At 38.9% G+C, this 22,077-nt stretch overlaps 1 protein-coding gene across 5 annotated transcripts in view; it reads right to left on the bottom strand.

Annotated features, from left to right (window-relative positions):
- Nucleotides 1-14,565: 14,565 nt before the first annotated feature.
- FRMPD4 (FERM and PDZ domain containing 4) overlaps nt 14,566-22,077 on the bottom strand; it is a 299,178-nt gene continuing 291,666 nt past the window's right edge. For 4 of the 5 annotated variants that reach the window (XM_017812340.1, XM_017812343.1, XM_017812341.1 and 1 more), the window contains 4 exons: nt 21,314-21,452; nt 19,673-20,734; nt 18,077-19,348; nt 14,566-16,932 (listed from right to left, as the gene is read on the bottom strand). In XM_017812340.1, coding sequence (XP_017667829.1) covers nt 15,587-16,932; nt 18,077-19,348; nt 19,673-20,734; nt 21,314-21,452 — 3,819 coding nt within the window. In that variant the 3' untranslated portion in view covers nt 14,566-15,586. Of the gene's footprint in view, nt 16,938-18,076; nt 19,349-19,672; nt 20,735-21,313; nt 21,453-22,077 lie in introns of all 5 variants that reach the window. The other variant, XM_017812344.1, reaches the window with a different exon arrangement.

The raw sequence follows: 22,077 nt of genomic DNA, 5'->3' as shown, positions 1-22,077 counted from the left end.
AGAAACATGGATCTCGATTGTAACTCTTCTGTACTTCTCATTAAGTGAAATTTTCCCTCTTTATTTCTTTACACTACAGAGCCTTAGTGCTGTCTACTCTTTTATATGGATCCGAACCATGGGTCATTTATCACCAACCACCTGCGACTCCTAGAACACTTCCATCAGCGCTGCCTCCGTACAATCCTAAACATCCACTGGTCAGATTTTGTGACCAACACATCTGTTCTAGAACAGACAGCAGTTACAAGTATTGAGGCCATGTTACTGAGAACACAGCTGTGATGGGCAGGGCATGTCTCAAGGATGAAGGACCACCGCCTTCCTAAGATCTTGCTTTATGGTGAACTTGCCACTGGCTGCCGCATGAGAGGAGCCCCGAAGAAAAGATACAAGGACTCCCTGAAGCAACATCTCAGCCTTGGCCACACTGATCTTCATTGCTGGTCTACTCTGACCTCTAATCTGGAGGTCTGGAGACACACCATCTATAAAGCTGCTGCTTTCTTTGAGAATGCACGCAGGATCACCATCGAAGAGAAAAGACAATGCAGAAAGAATCGTGCCTTGCCGATACCATCCAAGGAGTCTTTCTGCTGTGCCTTTTGCAACCGGATGTGTCTATCCTGCATTGGCCTCTTTAGCCACCAGCACGCTTGTAGCAAATGTGGGTAGAGCCCTTCCCAAATCTTCGTTCGTGAAGCCTAGCCATGATGATGATTTCTTTACACTAAGCAAACTCACTTTTGAGGTACTTTAATATAGATTTGACAGCATTTTTATAGAACTGTTATTTTGTTGCTGGTTTTGTCTTGTATTGGTTATTTGTTTTGTTTGGTTTTGTTTCATTTCATTTTGTTTTGGTTTAGGGAGGAAGGTGAGCATAAAATCTAGGAAGAATCAAACATCATTCAGGACTAGAAGTGATAGAAGTGGGATAAATGTGCAGTGTCAACAGATAATGGTAACAACCTTAACTGCTGGCACTAATCAATGCCAGAATGATTAGGAGCTACTGATGTGCTGATACTGAAAAATGTTAATGAGATCATATTATGTACATATGAGGTACTGTCAGTAGAGATAGATGATTATCAATGGCCTGATTAAGTATATTCTGAAGAATCTCCTATATCAAAATGTTAAAAGAGTTTGCTGACTAGGCTAAAGAAAACCAGAGGGAACCTGACCATGTGAATTGGAAAGATGCTATCAGAGGTTGGAAGAGAACTGTTTAAAAGGCCCCAGTTGCAACAAATATGAGTATTGTTTTAATATGGAAATAAAAATGAAGTTTCTAGCTATGGAAGGAGCGAGGTTGCAGAACAGCCATCCAGGAGGAACGGGTACAAACCCTGTGTGAATATCAGTACAGCATGTAAAGAGATTTGTTGGGGGTTTGTAACTCTAGAAAATTGCTTTAAAAATTCACTAAAAGTATCAGGAAACGTCTTAAGTCAAGTACTCAAAAGTTAGGACATTTCAGAATTAAACCTGTCTTCCTCTGCAAAATTGTATTGCTGTTTCCCATATGTATGATTTCCACAGCACTCTTGCTCACTGCACAGGCACTAGGATGTCAGTGGTATATGAAGCAGTACATGTAGAAAGAAAAGGTATGTAAAGAAGGCAGTATGGTAACTGCCTTCTATATAACCAGATATGGTTATACAGAATGGGATTCTACTCTTTTCTCTGTCAAAGAAGTTGTTATTTCTAGGATGGCTCACAGCATTCTCTATAGTTTTCTGCCTGCATAACACAAGAGCAAAAAGTCTCTGTTTTTTCCTGATGTAAACCAAATCTCAGTATCAACACTTCAACATTTTTCACTAAGTGAAATGGGGAAATCTAAAGAGGCAAGTGCTGATCATTGTTTTAAATTAAGGGAACAATTATTCACTCACAAAACAATTTGCCTTAATAAATTAAGGATATTGTAATAATATCTATTTTTCAATGTTTATTCCATGCAGGTTTCTTCCAAATTTGAATAAAATAATATGGGGAATTAGGGTTTGGGGTTTTTTTCCGGTCTGTTTTACTTTCTGATCTTCATACAAGAACCACCATTATGCTCTGATTGTCTGTTTGCAGGACAGCTCATAAAACAACTTCAATTCAAATTAATTTAAATTAATTTCATTTTAGGTTTGCAACCTCTCTTTTTTTCTGTTTGCAAAGGTATAACTCAAAAGGGGACTGTCTCTCTAAGCTGCCAGCCAAAAACTAGGTCAGGAAGTGTTCGCAGGAGCAAGTGTTACAGTAACTCTTGTATCATAATGATTCAAATGGAGCAAGATTCATGGGGTCCAGTCTTAGAAATGTTGCCACAGGTTGGGAGAATTTGATAACATTTCTGGATAAATTATTAATAAAGAAACAAACAAACTACTGTTTGCTCTTCAGATTGCTCCTACAACATTTTGTGCTTTTATTGTGCAGCACTGAAAGAAGGGACATAAGTTAATTAACAACCATTTTACTAGAGTCCCACTGACATCACTGATGATGCGCATTCAAAGCAAAAAGCGAAGAGGTCTGGTTTGCTTTTGATGCAGTTCTCTTCTGAAGTGCTGGCAGAATACTTCAAAATCATCAAAATGTACTTTGGTCTTTGTCAACAAACACTGCTTTTAAAACAGTTTAACCTTCAGGCAGATATCCTACTTGGCCATTTTGAATTGAAAAAGAGATTTAATGAAAGCTGTGAATATGCAATGTGAGTAGTTTCACAGAAATGGATGTGCATCCTAAACAATAAATGTAAATAAACAGCTGTTACATTCCCATAAAATGGCCCATCTGAGAGTGTGAGATCCATTTGTACAAAACCTCAGGCTTCGAATTGGAATGTAAGAACTATGCAAGGATTTTGTGCACTTCTGCCAAATTATCAACATATGTTCTAAGAAAAAACATGGCATTTGCCTAAGAAAAGGGAAACAGTCTTTTGACTTCTCATTTACAACTATGGCATTCTTCCTGAAATAATGTTTCACATTCTCCATCTGCCTCTTTTTCTGCTATTTATTACTGGTAGTATTTACTAATACTGACCTGTAATTTACTTGAAACAGGATTTCGAAATATGAGAAAAGATCTAGTTGTGAATTCTGCCTACTGTAAATCTTGCAAAATACAATTTATTTAATTTCTGTACAAACACTACTGAGGATTCAGAAAGATCTATTGTTAAACTGTGAACAATTATGAAGTGCTGTTAATCACTCCTATTTAAGTATGAGGTTAAATAAAATATTGAGATTTATGCAGAAACTAAACCCTCCTTTTCAGTTTACCAAAGCTCATTGCTTTATCTCCAGCACTGGTGGTACAAAGCACTTAGGAAGGCCACGTGTTGCACATGTACAAGGAGCTCTGGCAGACAGTGCAAGGTCTGAGCATTCAGAGAGACTGGGAAGGCTGGTACATCCCAGTTTGAATGAGTACAGACATGATCGTGATAAAATCAAAGTTATTCTTCCATGCTTTCCTCTACTGGCTTGACTATGCTTTTCAAAAGGGCTAACAGGATACCATGACATAAAAGTAGGAAGGGAAAACACTATGAAATTAGTGATATATGTTAAACAAAAAAAACAACCAACCAAAAAAAAAAAACCAAAAACCAAAAACCAAACCAAACCAAACCAAAAAAACCCCCACGAAAACATAGAAAGCTTAATGGACATTTCTCAGCTAAGTTCTTTCATTTGCTGGCTGTAAGAACAAAAAACTTTAAACATCTACAAGGCAAGCATGAAGATTTGAGCTGGTTAACTTGGACTCCCTTATTAATTGATCAGAGAGAAATGGGCATTTCCAAGATGTGAATTCACTTACAGATTTTTGATCTCTACTTCCAAGTGATATGAGTAGCATCTAGTAGTGCCTACTTCTCTCCAGTTCAAAGGAGCCAGCATGACCAGCTCATATTTTGAAGACCTCCAATAAAAGCATCTCCAGTTACTTAAATGAATCCTAAATTTTCCTCTTTCCCTAACCATATTCTGCTAGTGAATCAGTAAAAGAAATTTTGATTCAAGAACCTCATATGCATTTAAGCGCACAATATTCAGCCCTAGCAACTCAAAGAAACCCTTTAATATTACTAGTTCTGGAACAGTTTCTTACTGTTCACTGCTTAGTGAGTTGTAGCTTTACTCTTAAGCACCTTTGGTGGAATTCATATTCTGTTCAGTCTTAAATCAGCAGGACGATCAAACAAAAGACACCAATTTCAGAATAACGTGGCATGAAAAATATGAAAAGTGATCACACAAATTTCTCCAGTAACTTCGGATAAATTTTCCTCTGAATTCTTATTAAAACTTCGAAAGCAAAACATTAAGAAATGCAAGTATGAATAAGGCAAACAATTAAAACAATTAACAATTGTTAATTGTTAACAATTAAAAAAATAAAAATTAAGCAAGAAAAAAGTCTGAAAATCTGGGATATGTGTTCAAACTGGCTAAACAACATCCTCAAACATACTGGAAACAGCTGCACATCACTTGACTTGAATGCATTTCTTCTGGAGAAACAATGTGCTTGGTGCCTTTCAAAGCACTTTGTTGACTCAAAGATGGGAGGCATACTCAATTCAGTGATGATCACATGCCACTAGCAAAAGTGAAGAGTACAAATACTGACAAATACTAATTGATGTGAGTTAAAATTTAAAATAGTACAGTGTGAAGAAAAATGGGGTTTGTGAGCGGGGAGCAGAGATCTTCATATATTCATCACTGAGATGAACTGGTTGTCTAGGCTCTCTATACTGTCAACAGAAAGAGAGAAAAAAAACACATCCAGGAGGTGATTTATCCCAGACATCTTTGAATGCGCCTCTGGAGATGCCTCTTTCTCTTCCTGCATTGACTAGAGAGTTTTTCCATGATTTATACATGATACCCAGCATTTAGACAATTAGAGTCAAGCAAGATGAATTCTGCCCTGAGGAAAAAGGGTCCACTGTAACTCAGGAGTTCATCAGTTTTAATTCATTAAGGAGAAAGAACTGTGCATAACAGTAATTCACAGAACGACTCTAAGCCACCACTATGCTTCAGGCATGAAAGGTAAAAGGGATCCTGTGATATGCCAGACAAGAAATTTTCCATAGACAGAGAAGAAATATTGCCACTATATAAAGATGGGTCAGATCTCATCTGGAATTTGATGCACAAGTAACAGAAGAGACCTATTTAAATCAAAAATGTAGTATTAGAACTAGCTTTTTATCCTAGGCTTTGGCAAGAAATTAAAGGCAATGATGTTCTGGAACAGCCATCTACAAAGAAAGACTATCAAAACCCCAAGTGCTTTTAAGATGGGTCTTGATGCTGCCTGTCTGCACTGAGAAAACACAACCAGACTCAGTGAGAAGAAGGCATCTTTGAATCCAAAGGTACTATTGACATAAGAGATATAAACAGTGCAAACTTTCTGCAAGGAAAAAGACTCTCAACATATTAATGTGTAACTTGTGAAGTACAAATAAGGACATTCAGGAGGAATAATGTAATTTTAAACGATTCCTTTTCAACAAACTTTGAAAAGAGAACTGTGTTTTCCTGAATTTCAGAATAAGCAGGGAAAGAAAAATAAAGCTTAAAAATCAGCAAATAAATTTAAAAACCCCCAACCAGGCCACAGTATGTTCCAATGTGTTGTTTTTTTTTAAATATATTGCCAGTGGGTAACTCAGTTACATACAATTAATTTTCTTTTAAAAATTTTTAATCACAATATTACAATTGTAATAGGAGACCTCAAACCTATACTGACTGCACTGATGTATTGTTTTACATGCAAGACAAGCCTTTGTGTAGAATCAGTTTTCTTTTCATCATCCAGTAGTTAATTTACTCATTTATGTGGTCTTTCATACAGCAAGAGAAGAGAGAAGAAACATTGAAAGCTATTTATTTTTTTTTAAATCAGTAAGACTGGCAAGAAAAAATCAATCAGAAAAAAAGAACAGCAGCTTTGGAAATTACTTTACAAAATGTGAAAAAATATTTAATTTGCAATCTTACCTTCATGTCATGAGCAGAGCCATGTGGGCTGAGCAGGCTGCCTCCTCAGAGACACAACGCGACAGGCTCTTCACAACATTGAGTTTTGATGCAGGTCCCTGAACCTTTCCATCAGATGCAGCTTTTTCTTTATGGAGGGCATGCTGCCAGGAAGCTCCTTAGAAGCATCTCCAAGTCAAAGGTTGGTTTTTGGTTTTGTTTTTGTTTTTTTCCAGACACAATATTTTACCAGAAGTCCTATCAGTGTACAAACTGAAACAGCTGAAAGGCATGTCCTCACTTGTTCTAGTGAATACTTACCCTTCCTGACTCCTCAAGGAATGCACTGCTGCCTTGCTCTCATAGTTCTTCCATTTATTTAAAGAAGATTATTTTTTAATATGCTGTTTCAGTGATTTAAAGAGAAGATGCTGCAGTAAACTTTTTACTTTCTAGAAGGCAGGAACAGCTTTTAAAAGTAAAACATTTTGAAGTATCCCTGATGAGAAACATACATCTCTTTTCAAGACATGGTTTTCAAGTGTAAAAGAGTTAACAATTAAAAGAGGGAAGAATAAAATATGAAATAACAAAGTCTAGTGGGGAAAAAAATGTAAACCAAGAAGGATTAAATATAATTATCTGAAATGTATGAAAGGAAATTGAAATCACAGTTATAAAAAGCCAAAATTCAATATTGAAGTGTCTAATCCAAGCAGTGTCCTGCATAGGTAACAATGTTTCAGAGACATTACATTGTTGAAACTTGACTAAGTGACTGGCTGCTTTAGGCAGTGATTGTTCAGCATCATTATGGAAGGAGAAACTCAGCTGTACAACTAGTTGTACAGCATTTGTGTGTATAATTTATTTTCCTGTTCAAGCGACCTGTAGCAGAAGCCTTAAAATAAGTATTCATCAGGGATGGAAAACATTAAAACTTTCCAGCAAAACGTGCTGACTTTGGACTAGAACTAAGAGAGGAAGCACAAGCACTTCTTTCCTCTTACTACAGAAAGCAGTAGAAGATAAGCTGGAGAAGTAAGCATGGGCTTATGCACTTGGAAAAGTTTGATGTTGGGGCTATTTTTTCTTGAGGTTGCCAGTTTTTCAGACTGTTCGTGAAGATTGAAGGAGTATCAGAAATTGCTGAGGATAAAAGGATGATCCATTTCAGGAAAATGACAGATTCAGAAATGCTTCAGGCACCCACGATGTCTGCATTGCTGACCCAGGGACAGACTGGGTTCTCAGCTGCATCTGTGGCCATTTCATTGGCAACAGAAGAATCAAAGTAAAACTGGATCCTTTGGCATCCGTTTCAGCAAAAACCAGTCCTGGCCATCTGAAAATGGGATTCCCAGGAGGTGCTAAGATCTCCTCCTTCCATGGAGGAGACTTCTAATTTATATTAAGAAACTCAGAACTTCTGCTAAAACCAAAGCCTGGAGCACTGGCTAAAGCCTTCAGGTTGTTACCATTAATGTCTAGATACACCACTTTCAAACCTGTCCTACATACAAACTTACAGTTTAGCACATGAAAAAGAACATTTACAAGGATAAACCTGTTGATGACATTTACTGTCACCTCATGCTGTCATCTGAAAGGCATAAGCAATATGGAAGAATTTTTACTTGTTTTACTTGTTGTTACCAGTTCTCTGCATATTCAGTATTAGAGGTAACTATCTTCTCTTGGCCCTTTGCTTATAGTAAGAAACAACAATAATCTATTTTATTATTATAAGCTTAATTCAGTCTTTGTTGCTACAGACTGCTGTCCCATTATCCTTTACAGTAATTCAGTGGTAGAATAGAGAATAGAGATTGGTCTTCAAGAAAGAAACATACCTTCCAGTAATTAGTCTTCTTTAGGATGCACAGTCTATAAGTAAATCTGTTCTGAAGTTACACCTACACCTTAACACTCCAGACTGCAGAGATTTTCCTTTTGCAGTAACCACGGATCATGTATTCACACTGTTGTCATCACCCTTGGCACAATGGCATTAAAAAAAAAAGTATCATACCACAGATTGTTTAAATTCCTTCTCAACCACAAAGAAATGGAATAAAACATTGAAAGAAAACCTGCTGGTAGAGCTCAGGATGCCTTCTCTCTTTTTTCCCTCTCAAATTAATTTCCGCATTCGCTTACACTGTGAGACTTCATAAAATTTCCTGCCACGAATTATCTAGCAGAGGTTCTTGATGTCCCTCATAAAAACAGCACTTCTAGAGTGACTCTACCAAGTGCTGTTGCAGCTCTTGAGGCAGCTTATCAGAGATGGCACAGTGTCTGGGGAAAGAATGGCATACATATAGCTGTTCAGTAATTCACCGGTTTCACAGAAGCTGTATACTCAGTTGGAAGTATCAGTTCCTAAGTTTTATAGCAAATACTGAAACACCAAACATCCATCCAACTGCTGGATCTCTGAGAGATATACACAGTCTGTAAATTCTGAGAAAGCCTGGAATACAAATATAAAGCTCTTTTGCTATTAAAGGTAAAAAATAAAGCATGTTTCTTATAAGGAAAACATAAAAAAATAAGTGATTCTAAAGACACCACCTTCACCAAAAATGATGGCTGCATCTTAAGAGACAGGTTATCTTTGAAGAATAAGGTCAAAGAAGGAATCACAGGGTTATGAATTTCTTCCTGAAAGAAGACACAAATGAGAATAAACAAACAAGAAATAACTTGGTTGGCCATTGAGAAAAACTGAAACAGTTGTAGATAACATGTGTCTAATATAATGTATTGAGAATAGAAGATGGCTGCAAGTGCAGGTACCATAAAGAGCAAACATCCCCCAAACCTGAGCAATAAGGTCCACATAAACCCAGTGCAATGGGACAACCACTTCAAAACGGGAACGTAGAATATTTTCTTAGTGGAGCAGGAAACATAACACATTCCTTTTTACTCTTCCTCACATACTCAGAAAAATTTATTTTTTTTCCAGAATGATAGAATGAGCTTTAAAATGCAATTAAGTATGTCCTATTGCATAAAAATGTGCTACAGTCTCTTCTCATAAAAGAAGTGCACTTCAAAGTTGATACTGAAAGGTTTACATTTACTACAGTACAACAGTCTACTAGATTAGTTTGCCTTCCTTTCCACCCTAATGAAATCAAAGATTTGCTCCCAGATCTCATGAGCCAAAATTCCCTCTCCCCAGAATCTGTTGCTTCACAGTCAAAAGGAAGAGTCAAAAGGAAGAGTCAAAAGGAAGAGTTTTTATTGAGTCTAATGCAATTTCAGATTTTACCTTGAGAACACCTATAGGAAAATGTAATTACTATTTTATTTCTTTAATTTAAGTTTATTTATTTTAGTTCAGATTTTAATGATGAGTGCCTCAAGCTCTCTATTGCTTTGGCCAAATCTAGGTCTGAAAAGACAGAATCACAGAATATGCCAAGTTAGAAGGGACCCACAACGATCACCAAGTCCAACCTTCAGCCCTGCACAGGACCATCCCCAAGAGTCACACCATGTCCCTGAGAGTATCATCCAAACATTTCTTGAACTCTGTCAGGCTTGGTGCTGTGACCACTCTCTGGGGAGCCTGTACCAGTGTCTGACCACCCTCTGTGTGAAGAACCTTTTTCTAATATCCATCCTAAACCTCCCCTGACACAACTTCAGGCCATTCCCTCAGGTCCTGTCACTGGTCACCTCAGAGAAGAGATCATTGCCTGCCTCTCCTCTTTCCCCTCACAAGGAAGTTGTAACTGCAATGTGGTCTCCCCTCAGTCTCCTCTTCTTGAGGCTGAACAGACCAAGTGACCTCAGATGCTCCTCATACGGCTTCCTCTCAAAGCCCTTCACCATCTTCCTTGCCCTCCTTTGGACACTCTCTAACAGCTTAATATCTATGGTGCCCAAAACTGCACACAATATTCAAGGCAAGGCCTCACCAGTGCAGAGCACAGCGGGACAATCCCCTCCCTCGACCGGCTGGCGATGCTTTGCCTGATGCCCCCCAGGACACGCTTGGCCCTCCTGGCTGCCAGGGCACTGCTGACTCATAGTCAACTTGCCAGCGACCAGGACCCCCAGGTCCCTTTCCGTGGCACTGCTTTCCAGCATCTCATTCCCCAGTCTGCAGAAACATCCAGGGATCCCAGGTGCAGAAGATGGCATTTTCTTTGTTGAACTTCATGTGGTTGATTATTGCCCAGTCCTGTAATTTGTCAAGGTCTCTCTGCAGGGCCTCCCTGCCTTTGAGGGAGTCAACAGCTCCTCCCAGTTTTGTGTCATCTGCAAACTTGCTCAGTATCCCTTGCAGTCCTGTGTTCAAGTCATTTATGAAGATGCTGAAGAGCACAGGGCCCAAGATGGAGCCCTTGGAACCCCACTAGTGACAGGTCACCAGTCCGATGTTCCCCTATTCACTATTACTCTCTGTGCTTGACCTGTGAGCCAATTGCTCAACCCCTACATGATGTGTTTATTCAGCTGTGCGCTGGACATTTTGTCCAGAAGGATCCTGTAAGAGACAGTATCAAAAGCTTTACTGAAATCCAAAAAGATTACATCATCTGGCTTCCCTTGATCAGTTAGGTGGGTTACCTTGTCATAAAAGGAAATCACGTTGGATAAACAGGACTTTCCTCTCATGAAGCCGTGCTGGCTGTGACCAATGTCTGTGTTGTCTTTCAGGTGTTTTTCAATAATTCCCAGAACAATCTTCTCCATAACTTTACTGGGCACTGAAGTGAGACTGACAGGCCTGTAGTTTCTGGGGTCCTCCTTCTTGCATTTCTTGAAAATTGGGACAATGTTCTCCAGCTTCCAGTCAGCTGGGACCTCTCTGGATTCCCAAGACTGATCAAAAATCATAAAGAGAGGTTTTGCAATGACATCAGCTAGTTCTTTGAGGAGTCTGTGATGAATCCCATCAGGGCACATAGATTTGTAGGGATCCAGCTGGAGCAGCAGATCCCACACAATTTAAGAGTCACCTAGGAGTTGATCATTCTCTCAGTCATGGTCCTCCAGCTCAGGTCACTAAGACCCCCTTGGTCCATCATCCATCTTGAAGACAGAGCCAAACCAAGCATTAAATGCCTCTGCCTTGTTTCTGTCCCTATTTGTGAGGTGACCATCCTCATCCTGTAAGGAAGGGGTCAATGATATTTCTATACTCCCTATTGCCATTAATATACTTGAAAAAACTTTTTTTATTGTCCCGCACATTTCTGGGAGCTTCAACTACAGTTGAGCTCTGGCCACGTGCATTTTCTCTACAGTGGCAAGCAGAATCTCTGTGTTCTTCCCATGTCACTTGACCTTGCTTCCGCTGGGCATACACCTTCTGTTTTTGCCTTATTTCCAAGAGAAGATCCCTGCTCAGCCAAGCTGTTAGGGTTGTTCCACAGGTAGTGCAGTGGAAGCTTGTGATCACCTTCTGTTTGTGCAGAAAAGCTAATCCTGAACTTTGAATGGCAAATTATAAAGGCTGGTTAATGTTAGTGCCACATGTTCATCAATAAGCTATTTGTGACACGAACCAAATTTTCAGTTTGTAACAGTTTAGTGCTTAGTGCAATGACGCTCTGGCTTTTAACGTCTGCTGCTACAATGCTACAATAGTTAAACCCTATTGAGCCAAATTAATCCCTGATAAAATACTACTAACCTCAACTGGATTTCAGTGCAGTCACAGGGTCTCTCTTAAATATAAACTTTCTGACAAAGTTACTCAAGAGTCCAGCTTCAAATAATGTGCTAGTGTGATTATTTCACGTCTGGTGAGCAGCAAAGACATCATGAAGCATTCTGTACCTTTCAGTGATTAAGAACTGATGGTGTGTCGATTACGAAGAAGGAAAAAATATGTAGGTATGCAACTTTGACTCTTAATTTCAAAATGGCAAATTTTGCCAAATGTTATTTATAAAACAGCCTGAAGACAAGGACTCAGACAAGAAGATGCTTGCCATTTTGTCAAGTTAAAAAATCACTACACATATAAAAAATTGCATACATATAAAAATCTATAAAAATATAGTATATTCCAGATGACATTATTTAGTATTTCTTTACTGCCTTAGTCCAAATAGGTACATACTGATGACATTCCCTGATGTCATGAAGTTAAGATGTACAATTAATTAATGCAGGAATCAATTAGGACGCCACATAGGAAGAAAAGGTCACCTAAATGCTGAAAGATTAATAAAAATAGGTTATAATTCAGGAGCAACTGATGTGCAAGGTCATATGCCCCAGAATTAATAGCAGGTATGTCTATTATCATCCAGGACTCTCCTTAGCTGGACAACACAAGCTGAATCACAGGATCTTACAATCATAAAGAGTTTTTGTTGGAAGGGACCTTCAAAGGTCATCTAGTCCAACCTCCCTGCAATGAGCAGAAATATCTTCAAATACATCAGGTTGCTCAGAGCCCTGTCCAACCTGACCTTGAATGTTTCCAGGAATGAGGCATCTACCACTTCTCTGGGCAATCTGTTCCATGCCTCGCCACCCTCATCATAGAAGAATTCTTCCTTACAACTAGTCTGAATCTACCTCTTTTAGTTTAAACCCATTACCTCTTGTCATACTGCAACAGACCCTGCCAAAAAGTTTGTCTTCATCTTTCTTACAGGCCTTCTTTAAGTCTTGAAAAGCTGCAATAAGGTTCCCTGGAGCCCCAGAAGAAAGATTAACATACTTCCTGACAAAGGATAACTATGAGACACCAACCTAAAATGCCTGTGAACACATGTGATTCTAGGAGACTGCAGACAAATTATTTCCAGCAGCTGTGCCATTGTACAAGTTCTCATAAGGCAGCATTTAAAAGCCAGCATGCAATTCTCGGTGGAAAGATCACAAAAAAGACATTTGCATGGTACCACGTGCAGATATCTGAAATCCTGGGGAAAGAAGCTGCCTGCTAAGAGATACCTTAAAGAGCTTGGCTAGGTGATCCTATTTATCAAAACTGAGACAAGAACATGGTGGTGGTTTATGTAATCACACCATGGAGTCCAGTGGAGGGTGACCATGCTGGTCAGGGGCTGGAGCACACAATATACAAGGAAAGGCTGAAGGAACTGTCTTTACTCAGAGCAGAGGAGAGAGGGCACAGGGGAAACTTTATTACAGCCTACAGCTGCCTGATGGAAGCACAGAGAGAAGAGCCTGACTCTTCTAGAGGCTGCACAGTGATATAATGAAAAGCAATGGATTAGCCATGAAGAATTTTTATATTTTTATATTTTTTAACATTAAAGATTGCACAGAGGAGTTGTGGAACATCTATCCTTGGAGGGTGTCCAATAAACAACTTGAAACAGCCTTGAGTAACCTGATCTGATTAGACCTGCTTTGAGCAAGGGTTGGACAAGATGAACTCCAGAGGACCCTTGCAATCCAAATTATTTTATGATTCCATGAAAATGCATTAAAAAGGAGAGGATGCCCTCCCTCCCCCCCCCAAACACACACACACACACACACACACACACACTAGTTAAACCCCAAAAATATTACCACACACAAAAAAAAAGGCCATGATTAGCTTTAGGGAGCAAAAGGAGCACGTCTACAATCAGGAAAGCGCTAAAACAAAAGAACAACAACAATCTGCTTACCTTTGAATTAATTAGATCAGTTTTTGAAATGGAGTGGAATGAAAAGGACTGGACTAGCAATGCTGAAAGCAACACATTCCTATGAACTATGTCAATGCTTAGTTGTGACAATCCTAAATTAATTTTTGGAACTTAATGGTTCCAAATCACTGATGACACTTTTATAAACTCAGAAAACAACCAAGGAATATGTACCAATACAACAATTCATCCTGTTTTTTTCCACCAGTATGAAACAGTCAAAACCCACAGTATTTGCAGCACCAGAGCAGTGCTCTGGTCCCACTCTCTGGGCTGCCAGAACAAGAGCACCAAGTGTGAGCACCACACAGGACAAGCTGTTGTCACCCACCAACAGTGTAATTCAGCCTATAGCCTACCTCTGAGCTGCCCTCCAGAGTGGGTCCATGTGCTAAGTGAATTGGTCTCAGAAACCAGATTTTTCTCCTATGGACAACAGATTAAGCTTCTGATACTGTGTTTCTGAAGCTGTTTCTCTGCAATCTGAGGAAAACGCCTGTCTTGGTTTCATAGTGAAGTGAAAGAAAATATTTCCTTAATTTTTTTGGTTTAGTCTCTCTAGTTCAGCACAGAAAGCTTCACATGTGCTTCAACTGAACGGGTCAGTTTTCAAAATGGAGCAGTTATACTCTTTGTATGTGACAAACAGATGAAAACTACCTACATCAGCTTGGAGAATGGAGGTTGCTGCTCCTCAGTCACTGAAAAGTTTTACCAGATGCTCTTATGAAAGCCTATTTGCCACTTGGAACTGAGAGCTTTTGCTTTGGCTGCCTCTCAAACTCAAGACTACATAATGTTTTCCAGAAAGGTTCAGATGGGAGAGATAATTCACAGTTTGCCTTTGTCATCATTCAAGAGAACTGTGTCTAGCTGGAAATATTTCAGAGATATTTATTGTATTCTGAAAACTTCATTTTATTTCTAACTTTTTTTACAGTTAAACATTCAGAATCATAAAATATGAAGTATAAAATATTTAACAAAATAGATGCAGTTCATGTTGTTCCGATGCACCATAGGTATATGATGAAACAGTAAACAGCATATGAATTTCCTGATGGTTCTCCCTCTCTCATTTACCAGGGAAATGGGTGTATAGACCCACTCCATACATTTTAGTCTGACCATTATGGCATCAACCTTTCATTTCAGAGAGAAAACCACAACCACTCTGGTTTCTGTGTCCTCAGTCTTCCGCAAGTACCGTCACTGTCTAAAATACCAACATTAATGTTCAATACATCAAATACCCTCTGAAGTTGGTATATTCAATAGTTTGTTTTTTTCTCTTTTTTTTTTTAAGTACAGAATTTCCTAGAAAAGAAGAATCAGGTAATTCAGTCCATATGAACAAAAGAGTCATTTATTATATATATATTCTCTAGTAAGTTATAATAGTCTCTTGGATTTTAAATGTCTTTTTGCTATTTTCAATGCTTAAAAATTATAATTTTAAAACATTAAATATTGTGTTATATACATTATGATTTAATTTATCATTTCTAAACATGGAGCATTCTCCAAGAGAAAACTTGGATGAAACAGAAAACAACTTCATTGACATAACAGGCTTTAGAAGTTCACTTCATACAACCATAAATTTGACTATATGAAAAATAGTCAAACATCAACTTGCTCCTATATGGGATTTTTTCTGTTTCTTTTTTTCTGGTCTTGGGTAAAGGGTTTTTTTTGGCTTTTGTTTTTGTATAAACAGAAGGACAGATCTACTAATTACTTTTGTCAGTGTTCAGTATTTTAACTTTTTTTTAATCTCATACCTATTTTATATAAAATAACAAAATATACAGAGAAAGCTGAGTTTGTTACACTAGTTCATACACATACAGTAAATAAAAGTTTTTTTATGTATGGCTTTGCAAAGGTAGATTATGAAGTGACTTTTGAATTTTATTTGTTTAAAAGCATTTTAAGAGAACGTGTTAGTGTGCTTACAATAGCGGCCATGGTAGTCGAATGTCGAGCCAAGAGTTTAATGCTAGGATCACCAGAGGTCTTGCCTGACACTGCTTCTGCAGCCTTCAGAAGACAAATGTAGTTTATTACAACCTCGTCTATCTTAGCTATAATTTCCTGCTGCTGTGTTTCAGAGTTCATTACTTTAACTAAACGCATGCAGGCTTCTGTTAAGCAACAGAGTACTTGAAAGCTGGAAGTCATAGCTAAAAGCATTTCCTCAGGGCTTTTATCAGCCATGGCCATTTTCCTGCAGGCACTTCCCAACTGTCTCGATTCCAAAGATAACAGTTGTTTGTACTTAGAAAGTTTAAGGTCATATGTTTCTGGATGTAAATCTTCTCTCTTGCCCATACTTGCTCGGACCAGTGAGAGTAGCTCACTGGCATCCTTTTGTGCTGCAATAAATCCATCAGGCATTGCATAAGTCTTCTCTTTCATCACATTTATTCGCGTGATTCGTGCATCAAAGGCCACATCATTGAGATTCACATCAATTTGGCCACCTTGGGTGTCGGCACTGCTCTTCTCATTGACTGCCTCATCTTGTGGGGGCTCAGCAGCTTTCGGAGACTCCAAGACTTTCTGCTCATTGTCACTGGACAACGACTGACCAGCTAGTTCTGTGAGCTCACAGGGGGTCTTATGTTCGAAGAGATGTGAGAGCTGATGGATGTCTTGGTCATCTTCATCATCGTTGTCATTATTTCCTCTGCTTAGGAAGCAATAGCTAAAGGGGCCACGACACCTCCAGGTGCTAGTGTCCAGCTTTCGCAAAGGCAACGTTCGACATGGCTTGGAGTCCTTCTGACTGGCACCTGTGCCCGAACACTTCTTACTGTCCTTCTTATCAGTGCTGACGAACACACAACTCTGAGAATAACTTTTTGACAGCTTTTTGCCCAGGGAAAATTCCACCCTTCTCTCCGATTTGGATTCGTCCTTTCGGGTGATGTCTAGGCATTTCAAACTGGCCGTGGCTGCCTTCTTTTCAAACAGCATCTCAATGCCTGCAGATCCTCCAATGATGCTGCTGCTGCGTCTCAGCACTTTCCTGCTCTGTGGCATCCTGAGGCTTCCTCCTATCATGTCATATGGCCGTAAACTAACTGTTGCCCCACAAGCCTGATTTACTTTGGGAATGTCACAAGAGTCTTGATTTTGACTTGGCACCTTTGATTCTGATAGCATGGATGATAGCATGATGGAGTCAGCTAGAGGCTGTCTAGGAAAAGCTGTAGGCATGCCTCCTTGTCTTCCCTTTTCAGGCTCTGTGAAAGCTACACTAGGGGTAGTAGAAGAGCAGACAGAATAATTAAGCATCACCCTGATAATATTTGGACACTGAACTTTTAAATATCTATTATCAGTCAGGAAAAATGGATTCCTGGTATTTCCCAATGGTTTCCATTCCTCAAAATATTCCATAAAAAAATTCAATACTAGTCTTTTGTATTTCATTAAAATGCCTCTTAAAATCTATCAACAAATTATAAATTATGAATAATTAATTGTTCATTCCAGAACAGCAAATTTATTTTAAAAAAGGAATAGAAAATTATCTATAAAACATCCTAAATCTCCCCCAATATATGGATTGCATATTTTCTATTATTAATTAGATGAATTCTTTCAGATTAAAATACCTCCTCTAACTACACCTGAGAGAGTATGGAAAGATGCGTTCATGGTAATTTTGGTTTGGTTACATGGGGGTTTTTTTGGCAGAGAAAGAGTATTTCTCATTCTAGCTCCTAGTCTGTTGCACTTTTGGATTCTTATGCGTTCGCACAGAACTGCTACATGTGGGTTGCAACCACAAGAAGAGAGAAACATTTAAAATACAACTGAAAGAATTTCCAATGCTATCTCTGAAAAACTGTGCATTTTTTTTAACTTTGAAGAAACACTTACTGTCAGATTGTGAAGTAAATACATGCTTAATAAAGTAGTGACATTTTCTCATCCTTACATTTAGAGCTTTTTATTCATATTGGCATGCTTTTGACAACCTGCTGAAATAGCATATAGGATACATAAAAAATGAATCACAGGTTTTTCTCTCCTACATCATTATTCCTTCTGAAGTCATCTTATAATCTAGCAAGTACCCTAGAACTCAAGTGACTATGGATTTTGGAGAGGCTTCCAAAGAGTGGAAGAGGCCTCACCATCAGTGTCCCTCCAAATATTTTTAATTGTAATGAGAGGGTTTTTTTTAAAAGTCAATCTCTGTATGCAGCTCTTAAGAATATTTCAACATGTACAAGTAAAATGGATAGATACATAAAGTTCTAACCCCATTATCTGCTACAACTTGAAGATATAGTTCAAGGTAAAGATAATAGAAATGTCTTACCTAGTCCTCAAAGCTAACATATAGCTTTAAAAATAAACATAAGAAACCCTTTATTACTGCTGTACCTGTAGTTTCTTTTATCTTGGGGATCCGATGACATCCTTCTCTCAAAGTGCCAAACAGTGGTTCAGCATTAATTGCTGAATGCACAACAGGCACTGTCATTCTGTGACACACAGCTTCCGGCTGCTGGTGCAGGTCTTTGTATGTCGTTCCATGGTTTGGAAGAATGGCAGCTCTTTCATCTGCTGGAACATAGGAAATACCCTTCATTGATGGGTCAGAGATGATGTGCTTAACATCAGAGGTACAAAGAGGAGATTCAACAGGGGTAGCACACGTGCTACTGCCTGTGCTGCATCCTGCATCCACTGAAGAGCACTGAGAGCTCTGCAGTGAGAAATGGCCTTCACTTTGCAGAGATGACATGCGCTTAGCCAAGTGATATTCACAAAGCCTAGCCACACTCTGCTCTGCTTCTGGAAGCTTTGAAGGATGGTCATCTGCAGATAAATCGGTATCTTCTGCATCGTTTAGGTCTTTGGCTGAAGACACAGGAGTCATATCTGACAGGAAATTTTCACCTTGGCTAAGCCCTGAGGTATCATCCTGATCCACCTCAGGATCCACTTCATCCTTACAGTCAGTTTCTGCTTTACCAATGACAGGAACTCTTGGAAAAGTTTTCCCATTCACTGTTTCTGGGCTTGGCTTATCTGCTGCCCCATCATCAGCAGCATACCATCTTTGGCGAAAGGCAGTTCTCTCCACATTAAAAGTGCTTAGGCGTTGACTGTCTCTTGCTGAAAGAGTTCCAAATTTAGCTTTTAGATCTTCATCAGTCTCTGCTTTTTTATTTCCCTGTTGCTTTTTCACAGTAGCATTGCCATCAGAGGGTGCTTTTACTTCGCTATCTGTCATCTTATTTTTCCTTTTACTAGTGCAAGAATACACCAAGGATCCCATGTGCAATTTGTTAAAATAATCAGTGACAGATTTTGTTTCCATGGTCTCTGGCTCCATTTCCATGTTATCAGAATGAAGAATCTGCTTTGAAGGCACAACTTTTGACTGTAGCTCTGCAGCCTGATGACCAGACAAAGGCTGTGAGGGCTTCATGCCTGGCCCTCCAGCCTGATTCTTTGCAATAGGAAATTCAGTCTGCTCTTCCACAAGGGGTTGGTAGCCTTCACTTGTGGTCAAAAACATACGTGCAGTGTTTTCTGACTGTTTCTGTGCTGCGGCTAGTTCAGAGCTTTCAGTCATTTCAGAGGAATTTGTTTCATTGCCAGAATCTGAAGATGACTCAGGGCTATATGCTCGCAGGATAGCTACACCTGCAAGCCACAAAAAATAAGACTCAATTAAATGACAGCAGCTGAAGCACCTGGATAAGTGAAAAGCAAAAGGGGGTGTATTAGAGACAAAAATATGCTTTGTAAGAATACTTTGACTTTATTGCACAGTTCCCGAAACAGGTAGTTTAATAACATAATGGTGCTCCATTAAATATGGAATACGATATATGCAAAATGATGGCAAAAAATAAAAGGAAAACTAAAAAAAAAACAAACCAACCCTCATGAAATGGAGTATTTCCAAAGCTAAATGGATGAGATGGAATGATTTTCAATGAATAAATGTAACTATGGTGAAAGAACCTGAATTGTCATTCGTCTGCTGTTCCTCTGAAGCAGCCAAAGCTTCTAGTGCTTGAAGTGTAGAGACTACAGCATCATCTAGCCCCTTTTCACATTTCCCCTCTGTGTTAGTAGGGACAGCATCGATAAGCGACACTGGAATGTCATCATTGCCTAGATTACTGTCTTGCTCCTTGTTGTCTCTAGGCTGCGTTGCTTGATTCTGAGTGTCTTCCTCATCTGAACTGTCCCTGAAGCCTGGTGGAGGAGCAGCAATGGCCATGTTTAAGGTATGCAATAGGAAATCATCTTCATTATCATCACCTTCTGGAGGTGGAAGTGAAGTCAAATCAATAATGTCATCACTAGAACCAGAAAGGCTGAGAAGAGCAGGCCTATTGATTTCTCCTACCATAATGTCTTCTTCACAGCTTACTTCATCTTCATCTTCGGCATCATCTGTGTTTTCTGCATAACAAATATCATGCAGCAAAGGCTCTTCTATCCCTTCCGCAGCTCCGAATATTTTACCATCACTTATAGTTGCGTAAACAGAATTTGTAGCAAACTGAATGCTTTCAGTGTCTGGTGATAACTCCAGGCCTTTAATATCACTGGCATTACTAATATAAATGGCTCTTTGTTTTTCTAGTACTTCTGGACTTTCATCCAAAAGCCTTTCATAGCCAAGAGTCTGGGGACTGATACCATCCAAGTTGTGATCTCCAAATATAAATGAAACTTTTGCTCCCCTGGGGGAATCCTGTGCTTTCTTGCTCGATTCCAAACCTGAGAGTGACAGTAGTGAAGACTGGTTAAAATTTCTGCTTTCTTCTGCTTCAGCAGAGTCACTTTGCTTGGCCAGATGTTGATCAAATCCACCTGAATTATAAGTATTTTCTATGTACAGATGTCTGTGTTCTTTTTGACATAACAGACTTTCAGAAACATCTACAGTCTTCTGTTTTGGATCAGCAAAGCATATTTGAGTCTCCTGATCTCCTTCAGCCAGGAAAGTGGTAGTTTTTGGTATACAGTTCCACTCAGAAGCAAGGATATTATGCTTCCCTCTGTTTTCAGGTCCTGTGGCACAGCGAAATAAAATCAACAGTGTGAAATCAAAGAACAAAATCGTGTAATTATTAAACAATAATTTGTTAATGCTGAGCATTAAACATTCTGAATAGGACAGCTAAGCCACCAAAGACTTCAAAAAACCTCTTTTAAACTCACCTCTGTTCTAAGTGAAATACCGGTTGACTTAATGACCTAAAGTTTAACTGGTACTTTTCTACTCTGGAATAAAACTAAACCTCATCTAGGTACAAACACTATAGCAGGAATAGTAACACAAAATCAGCTGGTTTCTCCATATGTATTCTTACAAAAGATATATGCATATAAAATAATACTCACAGGGAGCATGCATCTATTTTACTAGCGTAGGAAAGAAATTAATCATTGGTTTATTTTACCATTAAGATGCTATCATAGGCTGGATATTAGAACATTATAAAGCTAAACTGATACACTGTGATGCTAGGTCTGAGCCAGTAATCAGATCTTATTGACATAGCCTTCTATTTATCTGGAGGTGCTCTGGCTTAAACTGACTTCTTCTTTATACATTGGACCATTGTTAAGGTACTGTGAAATGAATACCTGTTTCTCGGCTCCCTATATTTTTCTTGTTGGCCATGTTAAATATGGAACGCCTTGAGTCAACCAGCAGTCGGTAATATCCAGCTGTTAGGCAAGCAAGATTCATTGCATCTGATGACTCCATCAGAAGAGTAATAGGCTAAGAAGAACACAATCAAGTTAAGGCCATTCCTCCTCAATTTGTTCACCTGCTGACAATTGAACATTGTAGCAAAAGGAATTACATCACAAACACTACATTGAAAAATACACCAGAATTTATTTTCCTCACTACCAATATCAAACAGCATAAACAATCTAGAAAAGGCAGAACTCCAATTGGACATCTTAACAGCTGATTGCTCTCTTTCGGAATGAGGCTAACCATTTTAAGACTCTTGCTCCATCTTTTTCTTGCATAGACATTTTATCCTTGCCAAACCACTATTTAATGTTACATTGAATCTGCCATGGTAAGATCGACGGAGAGATAGACAACAGGTTAGCAAAGGCATACAGTGCTTTTGGAAAACTCCACAAAAGAGTATGGCGTAATAAACACTTGAAGCAAAGCACCAAGATCAGTGTTTACAAAGCCATAGTGTTGTCCACTCTCTTATATGGTTCCGAATCATGGGGCATCTACCGCCACCACCTACGTCTCCTAGAGCGCTTCCATCAACGCTGCCTCCGTTCAATCTTAAACATCCACTGGTCAGATTACGTGACCAATACATCTGTTCTAGAGCAAGCAGCTGTCACAAGTATTGAGGCCATGTTACTGA

The sequence above is a fragment of the Lepidothrix coronata genome, unplaced genomic scaffold, assembly GCF_001604755.1.
Source record: "Lepidothrix coronata isolate B3197 unplaced genomic scaffold, Lepidothrix_coronata-1.0 Scaffold35, whole genome shotgun sequence".
Lineage (NCBI taxonomy): Eukaryota > Metazoa > Chordata > Aves > Passeriformes > Pipridae > Lepidothrix > Lepidothrix coronata.
This window is presented reverse-complemented; position numbering and strand designations above follow the sequence as displayed.